Here is a 16,800-nt window from a genome sequence, read left to right as displayed (position 1 = left end):
GGTAAACCCCTAAGAAGGCATGTTTCTTTTATATATGGATTTTTTTTCAGCAATAAAAAACATCTTCAAATAAATCTGAATAAAAGCATAATATAAAAGTTCAGTGCCAAGTATATTATGGAACATTCCACGCAAGGAAATAACATCTCCATGGAGACAAGCAGGCGGTGGACAGCCTCATCAGATATCTTTAATAATGCGTAACACATTTTCAAACAACTTAACTAAATCCTCCCAGAAGTGTCCTGCTTATTTGAGTTCATAGAGGCAAAGGAGAAAAGTGGCCTGTATATTTCCCTTATCTTCTAAATAAATTGCATGACTTTAGCAAAATATTCAAATCATATAACATAAGTATCCAATAGCGACCGTTTCCACATTGTTATGGCGCTTCCTCTGCTCTGGTGCGGACTTCCTCTGGCGCCCGGGGTAAACGCGGTGTGACGTTGACGATGAGGGGCCTTGACACTTACACTGTGATGAGATGAGTGCAGCTTTGGAGAGGCACAGGGGCCCTCACTGGAGCAGCCAGGCACAGACAGGAGCCCTGAGCTTTTAAAGGGCTCTCCTGGTCCAGCTGAGTGCAGGAGATGGACAAAAACACTGCAAAATATCTGACACGCTTGATTCTGATTATAGGTTTAAAGGCAGTACATGGCACTTTGGATTGCTATTTCATTACAGACAGACAATTGCTGGATTTTACTACAGTTTGCTGTACATGGGTTTCAGAGTGATAAGAAATTAGGGCAGTTGTCATAACAATTAACTACTTAAAACTTCTGAATAGTGAAAAGACCTCAAAATGTCACCTAACATGAAGCTGAAACACATGAATGACTTTGTGTAACTGCCACCTGCTTGTCTCCACCTGCTTTATCTGGAGTGTTCCATAGTATGGCATTAAACATATCTTCTATCATCATATAGAAGGATACAAAGCCAAGTTAAAGGTCAGATCTGTGGAAAAGCGAGCCATCTGCATATTTTTCAGGATATTTTTGAGTAAGTAAAGTCTGTTAATGAATAAATGCAAAATAGCAAAGTTTAATTATGTTATACTGTTGAACATTCCAGGCAAAGTAATAACATCTCTTAGCCAGGCTAAGTGCCTCCACTCACTTTCATTTCTCTCCAGCGACTAGGTCAGGAATCGGAATACACTAGATGGTTCGCAAAAACCCCAGAAGTGCGAGTTCGGGCACCAGCCAATCAGCAAAAAGTCATGCAGTCTGTGTTGGCAACGATTTCCGAGATCGCAGATTTAACCCTCTGAGACCCAAGCATTCATTTCCTGGATGAATTTTTTTTTTACCTTGTTTAACATGTTTGTACTAAGCCTCTAATACAGAAAATAATTAGTTTTTTCTTTTTTTTTAGGAATCTGTGGAAATGTTGCAAAATTGCAACATTGGGCTTTAGTGGTTACGAATATTACAAACTTCACATTTAATAAAAGCCAACTTTGTATTAGTTATTGCTCACTCAATAAAATTAAAACATATTTTAAAATGAATAAATTTAATTGAAAAAAACAAAACAAAACAAAAAAAGTTTAAAAAAAAAATACAAAACAGCACTAAGTACACGGCATGGCCCCATAGCTGATGTGATGCCTTGTAACCTTTTCCAGTGCTTTGCTTTCATCCATCCACTTTGTGGACAACCTCAGTGTTAGGGATGAACAGAAGCAAGACAAAGTTTGGAAGATTAGGCCATGGTCTGGTGCTAGACCTAGCAGGCTTACCCTGCACACTACCTTGGTTCACATCGAAGTCACAGAGTATGCCGGAGATTCCTGTTCTTGCCCAGATCTTAAAGTCCCAAGAATGGGGTTTACCACGCATATATTGCCTGATTCCACTGAACCTTCCCTTGAAAAGAATCATCATTTCATCAATGGAGTTAGTTTTGGCCATCCTGGCTTGTCAAAGCCTGATCTCATCAGATCTCAGAAGCTAAGAAAGGCCGGGCCTGATTAGTACTTGGATGGGAGACACTGTGAATTCCAGGTGCCACAGTGGGGCGCCAGTTGCAAAAACCCCATCGTTGTGTCCTTAGGCAAGACACTTCACCCACATTGCCTAGTATGAAAGTAGTGTATGCAGTGGAGGTCAGACGGGCAGGTGGCACCGATTGGCAGCCTCCAGGGCAGTTGTGGCTACAGTAGTAGTTTACCACCGCTGAGTATGGAGTGAATGAATAATGAACTGTAAAGCACTTTGGGTATCTTGAAAGGTGCTATATAAATGCAATGTAATGATTAATTAATTAATAAATAATAGTAAATAAATAAAAATTTATTAATTATGCTTTTCTAGCACCTGTAGAAACTTCTCCCTGAAGGACTTCAACCATAGCCAAATCTTCCAAAGTTTGTCTTGTTTCTGTAACACTGTGGTTATCCACAATGTGGAAGGATGAAAACAGCACTGGAAACAGTTCTCACTAACATTGTTCTCTGATTCTATTTCAAAATTATACAATTGTATATAGTACACAACTTTACACACACACATTCTATTGGCTCAACACTCAGGGGTGAGGGATTCTCTGTGTAAAAAGGGCACCCTTTGTAACCCAGTGTTGCGTTTTTGCAACATTTACTTAAATCACTCTAACTCATATGTAGTATACTTTTAAAAAAATATATTTAACTTTTCTAACACTAAACATGTTAAGAATGAAAGAAAAAAATATCACAGATTGTTTACTTACTTCTACAATTGCTAAAATTTATCCAGAAAAGAGAGCTGGGTGGTCAGTAGAAGGCAGCCATGTCGTTTGACTTTGGAATGTCATATTCACTCCAATATTCATATTTTCCCTCCAAAAGTGTAATATAATGTAATACAGAGTGTTGGGTGCTGGTATATGCTCTTTTTGTTACATTCAGTCAATGTGAGGCACTACTAGACAGCTCTAAGTAAATGTTGCAATTCTGCAACTGTGGGTCTCAGAGGGTTGCCGGAACAAAGAGAATGTTTGGTGAATTTTATCAAGGGGAAAGACGTTATTGCCCTTCTTCCTACAGGATCTGAGAAAAGTTTAATATACCAGTTAGCCCCCGTTAGCGGCGCATGACACAGGCACGGCAAAATAGCAGCGATCGATTAAATTTAAAAAAGTACCCACCTACCGTCGAGCGAACGAATCCCAATGCAAATGCCTAATGTCAGATGGTTTCCACAAAGTGAAACCGGCTGATGAATCAGGCTAAACATCTCCATGGAGACAAGCAGGTGGCTAACCCAATTCAGGAAAGTTACACATTGCTCATTTAAAGGTAAACATTGGCCTACAGATACATAATAGCCATCAGAAATTAAAGAGACAGTCCAGAGGTTCCTGGTGCTAGGCTGGTGCATGTCAATGGCCATAGTTAACCTGCCACTAAAAACAGTCTTACCCACTCCACAAAACACCCGAAGCAAATCTGTTATTACACCAGACAGTCGATGTACATGTCTGTGTTGATAGAAAAATGTCTGAAATAAATCTAACCTTGCATCGCATGAATTGTTGCATGTTGAGGGACTATTTTGTCATATATCAGTCCGCCTCTGCCAAGCTTTCTATCAGGAAGTACAACTCGCTGCTGCTGCTCAGACATAAATCCTTCAAATGCAAGACTGGTTTTACTTCTAAAATTATTCTATCGATTCAGACATTCACATCAACAGTCTGGTGTAATAATAGATTTGCTTCGGGTGTTTTGTGGAGTGGGTAAGATTGTTTTTAGTGGCATGCTAACTATGGCCATTGACATGCACTAGCCTAGCACCAGTGACCTCTGCAAATACAAGGACTGGATGGAATATTAAAAAAAGTGTCTCCACACGTCTCCAACACTTTGCTAACCTAACAATGGAACTGCTTGGACACTGCGTGGGTGGTTTACAAGCTTTGCGCACAGTTGTTCTTTAGAGAAGGTGTCCAAATCTCATAAAAAGTAATTTCAGATGCGTTTTCTGACATCATCCGACCACAGTGATACCAACAGAGATTATCACACTGATCTTCTGGATTACCATCGGATTGCACCGTCCAGCTGTCTGCTCGCGTATCTCCTCCACTACTTTGCAAGTGAAATTAAGAAAAGCTCTGAAATAATCCCCTTTTCCTGGAACGCCTCCCCTCTACCCCCCAAAATCACCCTTGTTAAAAAATGTCACCCAGACTCCGAAATGCTAACCAGATGTTTCACAGCCACTGGTCGGAGGTGTCCATTAGATAGCTATTTAAAAGCTAACAACATCCAGCAGCACGTGTCTACGGCGTATTTACTTTAGTCTCGAACTATCTTCTCAGAGTAGAAGTCACTCAAGGATGGAAAAATATCTCAGTTTGTACTTGGGAAAACAATCCAAGCATACCAGACGAGACTATAGATATATATTTGTGATTATCATACCTGGCTGTAATTTGTTGAAAAGGGCTCGTAATCATAACATGCTCTGGTGTTTTGCTTTTGTAATTGGACTCCTCGTACTAAGAATGATGAACTTTGAGCTTGTCTGCAAACTGTTCCCATGCACTATCTGCGACGGGAAATAAACCAAATGGGGCTATCTATTCTGTTATATTTATTATTGCAGAGGCCGCTATCACAACAGCGGTCACCTTACATGGGGTTATCTTAAAAAATGGTAAGTGATGCATTGGGTCAAGTCAGGTAAGAACATTATTTACTGTACCTGACAATATTATTTACAAAAGACAACTACATAAAGGTGAACTATAACTTTTCTGGTGGAGGGTACGTCTGCTCCATTATCTCCATAGAGACAATATTGCTTTGCTTCACAGTATGTATTTAATAACAAGTGTTTATATCACTCCAGAATACCGTAAAAAAAAATAAAATAATTTTTACTGAGATGGTATAAGGGATTAGCCTGATTTATCAGCTGGTTTCACTTCATAGAAACTGTCTGATCTTGCAGTATTAGGATTCATTTGCTCGATGGTAGGCGGGTACTTTTTTTAATTTAACCAATCGCTGCTATTTGGTCATGACGTATGTAATGCGCCGCTAACGAGGTTAACTGGTATATTAAGCTTTTCCCAAATCCCATAGGAAGAAGGGCAATAACGTCTTTCACCGTGATAAAATTCACCAAACATTCTCTTTGTTCCGGCTTTAAATCCTCAATCTCAGGAATCGTTGCCAACACAGAATGTATGACTCTTCGCTGACTCGCACTTCCAGGGTACGTGCAAACCGTCTAGTCTATTATGATTCCTGGAGAGAAATGAAACTGACTGGAGGCACTAGGTGGCACCAGCCTGGATAATTAGGGATGCCACTCTGTTTCACTGACAGAATTTCAAAACTTTTCCATGACTTTTTCATGACTTTACAGCACCCTACATGTGTAGAATTGATCAGACATTTAGGGCTAAATATGAATGAAATACGAATGTTAACCCTTTCCATTCACCTTATGGTTTGGTATTATCATTTTTAACATCCAAAATACTGTCAGTGCATTTATTGTCATCTCTTTTAAACAAAAGGTGCATAGGTTGAAATACATACTGTGGATCATAATAGCCTAATGAGAACTTAACAGAACGCTGTAGATGCGTGAAAGAGATACTAAAATTCCATGACCTTTCCAAAACTTTCATTGAATTTACAAAAAACAAAGATCTGACCTGGAACTTTGGCTTGTCTACACAGAGATGGAACAGATACATTCATTGCTGTAGTGTGGAACATTCAGAACAATAATATCTCCGTGGGGACGAGCAAAAGACATCAGAAAAGTTTCATGGTTCACCTTCCAATACAGCAACCTGTAGTAAACTTAATGAAAAGTGGAATGACTCAAAAATACAATACAGAAGTGCTAATTTGTTACTAGTACACACTTTTTAGGCAGCAGTGATCCTAGTTTGAGCCAGTTTTAATTCTGATGTATCTGTCCTGTTCTAGTCCAGGTTTAGTTCTAGGTTAAAGGGCCATATTACACAATTTTCAGATCTATATTATAATGTCTCTTCATCACAAACATACCTGGAGTTGTGTTTTGTTTCATTTACACAGTTTACACACAAACCCTCCATTTAGACTCTTAGTTCTTCTCTTAAACAGAAAATACTTTGTTCCACCTACAGGAAGTTCTCCACTGTGCTTTTAAACTCCATATACCTTCATTAGAATCATTTGGATGATTTCAGACCTGGAATTGCCAATCTCTACTGAAAAAAGGTAAAAGGTAGCTGTTAATTTGAAAAGTATCTGACATCACAAGGTGGAACAGAGCAATTTGAGATTTGAAGATGTAGACAGACCAAAAATAAAGGGTTACTCAAACAAGTGTAAATGAAACAAAACACAATTCCAGACATGTTTTTGATGCAACAGTATTCTAACATTGTCTAAAGCTCACAATAGTCAGTTTTGTGTTATATAGGACCTTTAAGTTCACAGTCAGTCCTCATTTTGATAGTGTAGTCATACCCTTAGATGACCTTTCTATTGTAGATCTATCTTGTTTCTTTAAACATAGAACAGGCAAATTTAGATTGATTTCAAACAGAATGACCAAAAATCTGGAATAAATTATCTGTGGGTTTGAGCAATTTCTTGTAAAACAAAGGGATATTTTGTGGGCATAAAATAGTATTAATTTTCTCTCAAAACACAATGCTGCTGGAGGACACTGCACTTATTTCAAGCCTATGCCACTCTAAATAATGTGACAGATTATGTGCTAGTTTGCCCTTTTGTGGTTTTTATTTGAGAATAGCATTGCATTGGTTTTTGAGGGATGTAAATAAGCACAAATAGTTTTAGATTTCAGAATGCACAGATCATTTAATTATTTTCAACAATGCAGCTTAAATATTACAAAAAATATACAATAAAATATGTTTTTCATTGTAAATAAAAGTATTGCATGTTAAGTAATGTGTACAATTTTAAGTGCAATTGATGAAATGATAAACAAAAATGTGTTTCCAGTTTTAAATTGTGTGTCTAATATTTCTTACATTATAAATACTACTTCTTATAAAACATGTATTTACATTGATCAATATATTTCTTTCAAACTCATTCATAATATTCATACTGTGAATCAACCACAGATTCTTCACAAAGTTTCATCAGACTTTTCAGATTTTCAGTCCTCTCCAAAAACTAGAACCAAAAACTCACCTCAGAGATTGTGAAAGCAGCTGTCACATGAAACTGATATGGAAGTTTGGACTTTTATCTTTGCAACAGCTCTTAAAGGTGCATTATGTAACTTTTCTATTGGAGGGTACAGCGCTTTTCTCAAAAGTCTTGCTTTGCCCGGAATGTTCCACAGTAGTTGCCATGAAGACAAGCCGTGCGTTTCAAGGTATTTTTGGGCAATAACATCCACAATGCAATTAATTCTAAGTAGACGCATCCAGCTGTCATTGTTGGAGACTGTGTGGCCATTCAAACGCCAATCACTCTTATATTTTTTGGATATGTACAAAATTAAAATCATTCTGGGACAATGTGTTTGGAAAAACAGATACGATCTTGACTTATGTTGTCCCCAAGGACCTGGAGATATTTTTGTTAGGCCTTCTGCCTGGAGAGGTGATTGAAAAAGCGGACGGATACCTTTTTAAGATTCTGACATTGGCATCAAAAAAGTAATAACAAGAAGCTGTCTTAAAAAGGACCCACCGTCAGTGAATCAGTGGCTAGACATTATAGAAGAAATATATTCCATGAAACGACAGATTTTTTTTCTGTGACTAAAAGGACATTTCTTCTTTAAACGCTGGACAAAATGGTTGAAATATAAACAAAAAGAGGCTTGATTCACCCTTTAGCATCCTTGCAGTGGAACAGTGCCCCAAGCTTTGTATTGGTTGTATTTTTGTTTGTTCTTTATTACACAAAACTTGAAAAACTGAATAAATAAGGAGTATATTAAAATAAAAAATGGACACATCCAGCATTATACTGTGAACAATCCAGGCAAAGCAACAACATCTTAAAGGCGATAACGTTACACAGTGTCCCTTTAAGTGTTAAACTGTAGAGACATGTCAATATCTCACTGCAGAATATGTCAAATTTGGAATGTGTAAAATTTAAAAACCCTGACTAGAGTTTCTGAAAGTTTAAATAGGATCTTTAATCTCCTAAAGTATTTACACACATTTTCAGTAGTGCATATGCTACTTCACTTTTTCAACGTATTATTGGTAGTTTTCAGATTTTAAAATGTGATAATGTCATACTACCAGATGAGGGGCAAGAGACAGATTTTCCTATTGATTACATTGTACTTTACCATGAAATAACCAAAAGAAAAATTCATAAACTAGACCCCAAAACTCACTGTATTACAAAAAAAATCTGCATTCCAACTATATAAACTTTAGCTGCTCCCATCTGTATTAAATATAATTGAACCTATAGAATGCTGTGATTTAATCTGAAACGGAGAAATAATGAGTTTGTTTATCATTCTGGCATCTTTATTTAGAACTACATAAGTCATAATTCAGTCCTAGTTTAGGCCTGGCTTAATCCTGTTGTAGACCTGGTTTAGATCTGGTGGTTGGTCGGTCCGGCGAAAAATGTGATAAAATGGGCATCGCGACAATGCCCAAAGTGGCCCCACTCAACAGCGCTCACTTAAAATTTCACATTTTGAAATGAATGGGAGGATGAGAAGCATATTTTGGCATAGGTTCACGAAATTAAAACAGCTTACAGTGATAGAACTCCAGGAGACAAGCAAAAAAGCCAATCATTGTGCTGCTCTATGATGAACAGGAAGTCGACCATATTGGATAAAAAATTCGCCGCCGTTTTGATTGCGCGTCAGATTCAAATCACAATTGCGTTATCCGGACCTGAATGTAATGAAATATGAAATCTAATAAATGTGAACTCTATAGCGCCCCCTAACATAGACATTAAACACCACCATTATCTGATTAGAACCAAATTCGTTGATTAAATTCTATGCATGATTACAAGTAAATAAAAAATCTATTACACGCACATGCTTTGTCTGATTGTGCTGAAATTTGAATCAATAATGCCTGATCACGGCCTGATTATAATCCACTATAAAGTATATGAAAAGTGAACACTATAGCGCCCCCTACCATAGACATGAAACATCAGCATTATCGGATTTGTACCAAATTCAGGGATTAAATTCTATGCATGATTATGAACAAAAATATATTAAGGATATTGGGCATTTTTCATAGTTGGCCAGCAGGGGCACAAAAACTCCCCCCCAAAATATTTTAAAAATGATTACACGTACATGCTTAGTCCAATCGAACACAATTATCAGTGCTACAGCGCCACCTATAGAAATGCACAAAATTTACCATGGGGGAGAAAAAAAAATAGCTTTGACATTAATTCGTGAAACTTTGCAGAGCATTCACTGACATGCTCCTGATCATAAAAGTCAACGAGAACTATGCCCCATGCCATAGTTTGTACACTTTTGCCTCTAAATTTATTCAATTTTAAAGGCACACTATGTCATTTTTATAGTGGAAGGTGTGTTTTTATGCACAGTCTTAGTCTGACAGTGCTCTTGATCATAAAAGTCGTATGACCTATGGCCAAGTTTCTATAGTTTCTCTCTAGAATCATTCTCATTATCCAATTTTAAAGGTACACTATGTAATTTTTCTGGTGGACGAGCTGTCGGTCTGTGCGGCTGTTGGGAAGAGAGGATGTTGTGCTGAAGCGGTTGCGAGTCCTCGGAGGTCGCATGGGGGGGCGTGCGCATCGGGGCGAGGGCCATCATCGCCGCAAGCGGCTTTAATTTATTCTTTATTCCCTTTCCTTTGTCTCTACGGATTTGTGATGTCCCGCTGCTTCCTTTTGACGAAACGGTTTGCCCCCTGAACAACTGCGCCCTCTGCTGGCATAACCCAACTTTACTGAGGAGAATAAAAACATCTCCTCTGAACGCTTTGGTGAAGATGGCGTACAGAAATGGATTGGCGCAAGAGTTAAGTGGGTAAAATAGAACCAATAGGATTTTTGAATTGGACACTGTGATAAGGGGGCGGTCCATAACTGCGGACATAGCGTAGAACGAAATCGGCGCCATGCATAGGAAATCTGTAAAGATTAGCACAGCCATACGCTTAGCGATATTGGTATCTTTTGACCCAGAGTGGTAGTGCGGGTTGTGTACTGCGCAGTATATTCTAAAATAGCAAGCACATATTACGAAAAATGCTACAATATTAAAAAGTAGCACCAAAAGAATATAAACTTGCGCTGCTGTTGATTTCGTATCCATCGGAAGGCATATACTAACCATTTGATAGCTGCTAACGCCAACTAGCGGAAGTATTGCTAATACAAGGCAAAAAATCCACCCGGCTACCATGACGACCGCTGCGTGATGGAGCCGTAGCTTTCTATCCAACCGCATAGCAAAGGTGATGGCGTACCAGCGTTCGAGTGTAATCACCGTGAGCGTGTATACCGAAAGCTCGCTGGCAAAAACTGTAAAAAATCCAGCTAGTCCGCACCCAGGACCTGTCTGCCAGTCTATAGCGTGATTGAAATACTCTGATCTCGTATGCAGGTCTACAGAGGCAATAAGAAGTAGGTATATTCCCATACAAAGATCAGCAAAGGCTAAATGGCACATTAAAAAGCGGGAGACGGACAGCTTGTAGTGGCTAGTTAGCAACACAATGAGAACTACGACGTTGCCGAGAACGGCTAGCAAGCTAACGAACCACACTGTCACGCGAAGGAAGCTAAACCCCATGATGTCTTCGCAAGGGTTGAATTCATCGGGGACTGGCGCGCAAGCTACCTCCGCCTGATCGTCACAAATAATGTAATCATACCGACTATCAAAGAACTGGGTATTGTCCTCTTGGGGGTTTTTAAAGTTCTCCCCAAAGCCCACATCGTCGTCGGATTGGCCCCCGAAATAGGCGGGGTAATGTAGGCTGTTGTGGAAGTACGTCCTCCTTAAGTCCTGGTCCTTCAGTAGGTCTTCGTTTGTCTCTTGGTCCGGGACAGGCTCGGACATGAAATCGTCCTGGAGGGAGGACATCCCCACCGAGCGCTTATGGTGCTGGTCGTAGTAAGCGGTCAAGTTGCAAATAACGTGCTCCAGATAGCTGAAAGAAAATAGAAATATTGATAAAGAGAATATTTTGATGTTTAAATGGCCTACATTATGCTGTTTCCTCATCTGTCATAATCTTGGTTCTTCATAAAAAACAGAGTTGTTTCTTTTCATTCACACATGTCTAACACATAAATCCTGCATACTGAACTTTTCTCTCAAACAGAACACACCCTGTTCCACCTTGTGATGTCATGTGGTAAAACAGGATGTGTCCATACAACTTGACTATATGGATGATCTCAGCCCGAGAATTGGTAAAAGTAATTGGTAAAAGGAGCTTTGAACTTGAAAACTACTACTACATGACATCATAAGTCAGAACAGAACATTTTGAGTTTGGGTGATGTAAATAGACTAATAAAAAAAGATTACTTAAACAAATGTGAATGAAAAAACACACATCTCGAGGTATGTTTATGATGAGGTAACAGCATTATAACATGGCAAAAAACTCACAAGAATCCATTTTGCGTAACATATGACCTTTAATATCTACAATTAAGCTCCAAATGATTCATAGTCCAGACTATTTTTAATTGAATTCTGAAGTCTGTTTTGGCTGGAAGTGAAGGAACAAAGTGACTGAATCTTCTTAAAATAGCCTTGTTTTGATCACTGCTGGCACCAACATTTGACCTGGGAAAGGGTGTATCATCTTGGCCATAAAACAAATTTAAAATTAAAACTATTTTTTTAAAGCAGAGGGTGTTTTTGTTGCTAAACAGTGTGGCAAAATAAAAGATGAGTAACACGGCAAAAGAAGAGACAATTTGAAACCTGAAAATTTCTAAGTATTTTAACGAAATAGATACACGATATAACATTGATTTGTACTGTACATTATATCTTCAGTTTAATGGCCAGAAACATTTATTAAAGGTACAGTGTGTAACTTTTCTGTCGGAGGGTTCATCAAATGCTTTTCTCTGTAGAGATGTTATTGCTTTGTCTGGAATGTTTCACAGGGTGGTATTAAACTTTTCTATCTTCACAGAGACCAAACCAGACCAAGTTACAGGTCAGAGCTGTGGAGAGGCAACCACGCACACAGTCAGAATGCCTGTTTTTCTAGGTATTTTGGAGCTATAAAACCACCTGTAATTGAATAAATGTAAGGCAGAACTATTTAATGTCATACTGTGGAACATTCCAAAAAATGATATATCCATAAAAACAAGCAGGTGACAGACCCCCAACCAAAAAGTTACATAGTGCACCTTTAAATTAGATTCTACACGCTGAAAATATAATAATAATAATAAAGGCCTCTATAAGATCTTGCTTGAAACACTAGCCTTGAATTTAAAATGTACATTATGCACTTTTGGGTTGATATAATATTCCATGTGCAGTTAGGGGAAAGCCCGAAGCTTTAACTGTACCATTGCACGTTCATAATGAGTCCACACCTCCAGCTCCATTAGTCAGTCTGAGACCTCTCCCCAACAATAACAGCTTTGAGTGACAGTAATTACAGCCGTGCTTCAGACATTATAGGTGCACGTGTCAGACGGTTGATTCACACCCTGCCAATGTCCACAGCACTCCACAGCAGCCAACCCAGTACTTAGGCCACTCATTAGTACGCTTTACAGTGCCCTCTGCTAATACTGGCACCTCTAATAAAATCTATAGTCATGTAGGTAACTTGCGCTATAGATTAGAGACTTTCTGACTTCAAAATGATTTTGTAAAATTTATAATTTTTTTCCTGCATTTTTATTAACGGTTCCCTATGTAACTTTTCCAGGAGTGTCCAAAATACCATAAAATCGTGCATTCCTACTGTTACTGGGGTCATTTTTTCACAGGTCTGACCTGTAACTTGGCCTGATGAGGTCTCCATGGCGATAAATAATTGATTACCATACTGTAGTAGAACATTCCAGCCCAAAGCAATAACACCGCCAAGCAGCTGGTGGACCCTGTACTGTTAAAAATACACAATGAAGCTTTAAGTCTATAAATGGATACAAGCAGGTGACTCTACCAGGCCAAGTTACAGATCAGATCTGTGGAGAGGCAACCCCACTCACATTAAGAATGCATGCTTTTACAAGTATTTTTTGAGCAATAAAAACACCTGTAATTTAATAAAGGGAAGATAGATTTGTTGCACTGCTGAACATTCTAGACAAAGGAATAAACATCTCCATTGAGACCAGAAAAGCTCCATAGTGCATCTTCATGTTATTTGTTACTGTTAGCCCCCCCATTAAGAAAATAACACCTTTTTACACCTTATTTGCTCATTATCGTCAAGTTGTGTCTCACCCTCTTTTCTTCTTGAGGTTCTTGAAGCCGCAGCAGTGGCTGGGGTAGGTGAGGTTGGCGCTGCGCAGGTTTAAAAAAGTTTTAATGGGGGGCAGTTTCTTCAGGGCCCAGGCGTCTCGTGCTTTGAGCTCACGCACACTGCCCATCCCCAGAGCGGGCAGAGAGCTGATGGCTGTTTCAGACACATCTCTGAGGAAAGACAGGAGACCAGAAGTTAGCAGTTTACAAAGGGAGGGATTGACATTTTTTATCTTTTTTTTTCCATGTGTATACCTTTGAAGTTTGAAATAAAACTTTAGAAATGCATTTGTGAAATACCTACAAAAATGCTACATAAATGGTTTATTTCTGCTAGCTATGTAATAATAGGATATACAATATGCCCATGCTCCAGCTACATATTTGTTGAACCATGTAAGTAAGGAGCTTTCTGCAATAATCACTATCACCTTCTGTGCTGTGAAATTGCTGTTTCTATGACCCCTATTATCTTGTTTTGTCAGCCATGACTACACGCTTTGCCTATACCATACTATAATACTAATATAAGATGTGTACTCTGGTCCTTTCTGGAGAAGTGGCCAGTCTGAAATAGAAATATATATAAGACACAAATTGCACCCCGGTGTTGCAGAGAATCTAATTTTCATGATTTTCCAGTGTTACAATGGTTGAACAAAGGCTAAAAATCACTGCCTTTTTAATCCCCTGAATCCACGATATCAAAATCAACTTATTAAATTAATTTAATCGTAACTCAACCACACCAAAAGTATAATTTCTTTTCTCATGCTGTAATTGTTTTCTATTCCCTTTTGCTCTCGCCACTTCGCTGTACTTAGCTCGGTTTCCTCTCGCGGGACCCGTTGTGTGGGTGGAGAAGAGGCAGCAGACTTTTTAACTATTGCGTTTTGTTTTTCCCAGATGTTTAACACATGGACGAATGGTACTCACAGGGACAAGTACCTCTCAACCTGCGCACCAGCTTACTCCACAAAACCAGACACAGTGGATCTAATATAGAAACTAGATAGCCGTGGAAAATGCATTGAAGTAACCTTGAGATTTAAAATAGTGTCTGAAGTTACTCAAACTTGCAGAAGGCCATTCAGGTTGCTTGAGTCAGATCAGAAAATAACATAAACTGGACCCTTTAGAATATCTGTGTTATAATGTTGTTAATGTTTACCCATCAAAAACATACAGAATCAAACAGAAAACACTCTATTTCATGTGGTAATACAGGAAGTCTTCCACTGTGTTTTTAAACTCCATACACCTTCACTGGAATCATTTGGATAATTTTAGCTCTGGAATTTCCAGTCTCTACTGAAGGTGCACTTTGAGCTTTTTGCACATGTTTTTCCAATGTGTTTTTTAACTTCAAATGGCAAATAAACAAACCAACGAAAGGTCAAAAGTAGCTGTTAACTTGAAAACTGCCACTATGACATCACAAATCAGAAGAGCGGAATTTGTGATTTGGAGATACTAATAAACCAGGGTTACTCAAACATGTGTGAATGAAATAAAACAAAACAAAAGGAAGTAACAGCATTATAAGATGGATAAAAGCTCTCAAGAATCCATTTGTGTAACCTTTAATGACAGAGTCATGTCTAGTTTTGTACTTATGTGTCATCCTGTCTTCAAATGACATAATTGAAAACTTGCATGTTCTTGATTAAGCAAAGACAGTTAGTTTGCGATAAGGAAGCAGGTGGTGTATCTCAACAGGTGAAAAAACACAATACAAATGTAGGGACTCGCTTCCAGAGATGATAATGTAATTAAAAGTCACTTGAAATGCGTCATTAGATCAACATAACATAAGGGAATATGACTTCAGTATTCTGCTTCAGTTTAAAAGTTCACCGTTTTCCCAATTTACAGCATTACTAAAAACTAAGAAATGTTATTGCAAACCCTTCGTGTGCAAATATAATCTTAGATAACACAGCAGTGGCTCACTGCACAGTATATCAACTTACCAAACAATAAACGTTATATGAACTCTGTATTTATTTAGGCTTAATATTTCTTATACGTACATTTTTCTGTGCAGAAGTGGGGATGTAATTCAAATTTATTTGTAGAACATTTGAGATGCGGAGGGGCAAATGATTTATGTCTGTAATTTATAGATATTAAATAACAGCTGAAGTGTTTTATTTTGCTCTGTATTTATTTTAACTCATGTTTTATCCTGCTTACAGTTATTGTGTTAATTATGGCATTTTAAGGCCCTGGATTATACAAAGTTGACTCCTGTGAGTTTTTAGCCATGTTATAATGCTGTTACCTCACCAAAAACAGTTTGTGTGTTAAACATATCTGAACGAAACAAACCAAAACTCCAGGTATGGTTTTGATGAGGAAATAACATTATAACAGAGATCAGTAAATACCCTAATATGGGTCCTTTAAACTATTCAAGAAAGGTCAAATTCTGTCCAATTATTTTTGTTCACAATCAATACCTGTTCAAATGAGTATCTAGTTTCCATACTACTTTTTGTATTTGATATCTATATTATTGACAACTCTAGCTAGTGTAGTGTAAGCCGGAGTACTTTCACATTGTATGTAACTGAGATACTCACAGAAGCATGGGGCCACTGATGGTGCCTCCAAACGCCTTTTCATCGATCCTGGTCAGGTACTTATTCCTGTGAAGGTCACTGGACACAAAGCAAAACAATGATAGTGTATTAAACGAAAGCCAATCCTTTTCATTTCAATCAGCCCAAAGCACGGCATAATATTTGGCCATTCCTCATCAGTGCACTTTTTAAGGTTTATTTTTCTTAATCCGAGAGGTGAGGAGGAACAGGGAAGGTCTCGATCATGAGTTGGTTCAAATTCGGTTCATGAAAGACAGTCCGGTGAACTCTTAAACACACTCGCCACATCTCCCCATAGCTCTTAAATCCAATAAGGACCACAGCGGAGAGAGGAGAGTTTGTGTTGGTCGGGACAAGCTGTTTGACTCACTTCTCACCTCAGAGCTCCACAGGCCAAAGCAAACATCTGTGCGGTGAGACTCCCTGGTCATTCACTTACACTGTTATTAAAGATAGACTGCAGCGATACCAGTGATTTTTGTTCAGATCTGATACCAATACCAATGTTTTTTTATGCATATTTAAAGAGTTCATTTTATGCTATTTTCTGGTCTATGTTATAATGTCATTTCCTCATCAAAAACATACCTGGAGTTGGGTTTTGTTCGTTCACACAAGCTGTGCACTAGAATCAGCTGGATAATTTCAGCCCTGGAATAAAAAATTTCTACTGGACAAAAGGTAAAATGTAGCCGTTAACTTGAAAACTTCAGCTTCATAACATCACAAGGTGGTACGTAGCATTTTGAGCTTTGGAGATGTAG

General features: G+C 38.3%; 1 protein-coding gene across 1 annotated transcript in view; it reads right to left on the bottom strand.

The window, feature by feature from the left end:
* Positions 1-9,602: 9,602 nt before the first annotated feature.
* The window catches only part of tshr (thyroid stimulating hormone receptor), a 35,184-nt gene continuing 27,986 nt past the window's right edge, over positions 9,603-16,800 (bottom strand). Inside the window, exons 8-10 of the mRNA XM_020927673.2 lie at positions 16,016-16,093; positions 13,413-13,601; positions 9,603-11,127 (exon numbers count right to left, since the gene is read on the bottom strand). Of these exons, the coding sequence (XP_020783332.2) occupies positions 9,603-11,127; positions 13,413-13,601; positions 16,016-16,093 (1,792 nt within the window). The remainder of the gene's footprint in view (positions 11,128-13,412; positions 13,602-16,015; positions 16,094-16,800) is intronic.

Source organism: Boleophthalmus pectinirostris, unplaced genomic scaffold (genome assembly GCF_026225935.1).
Source record: "Boleophthalmus pectinirostris isolate CB_2022bp ecotype Guang Dong unplaced genomic scaffold, ASM2622593v1 HiC_scaffold_13, whole genome shotgun sequence".
NCBI classification, from domain to species: Eukaryota; Metazoa; Chordata; class Actinopteri; order Gobiiformes; family Gobiidae; genus Boleophthalmus; species Boleophthalmus pectinirostris.
Note: the sequence above shows the minus strand (reverse complement) of the source record. Positions and strands in the feature narration are given on the sequence as shown.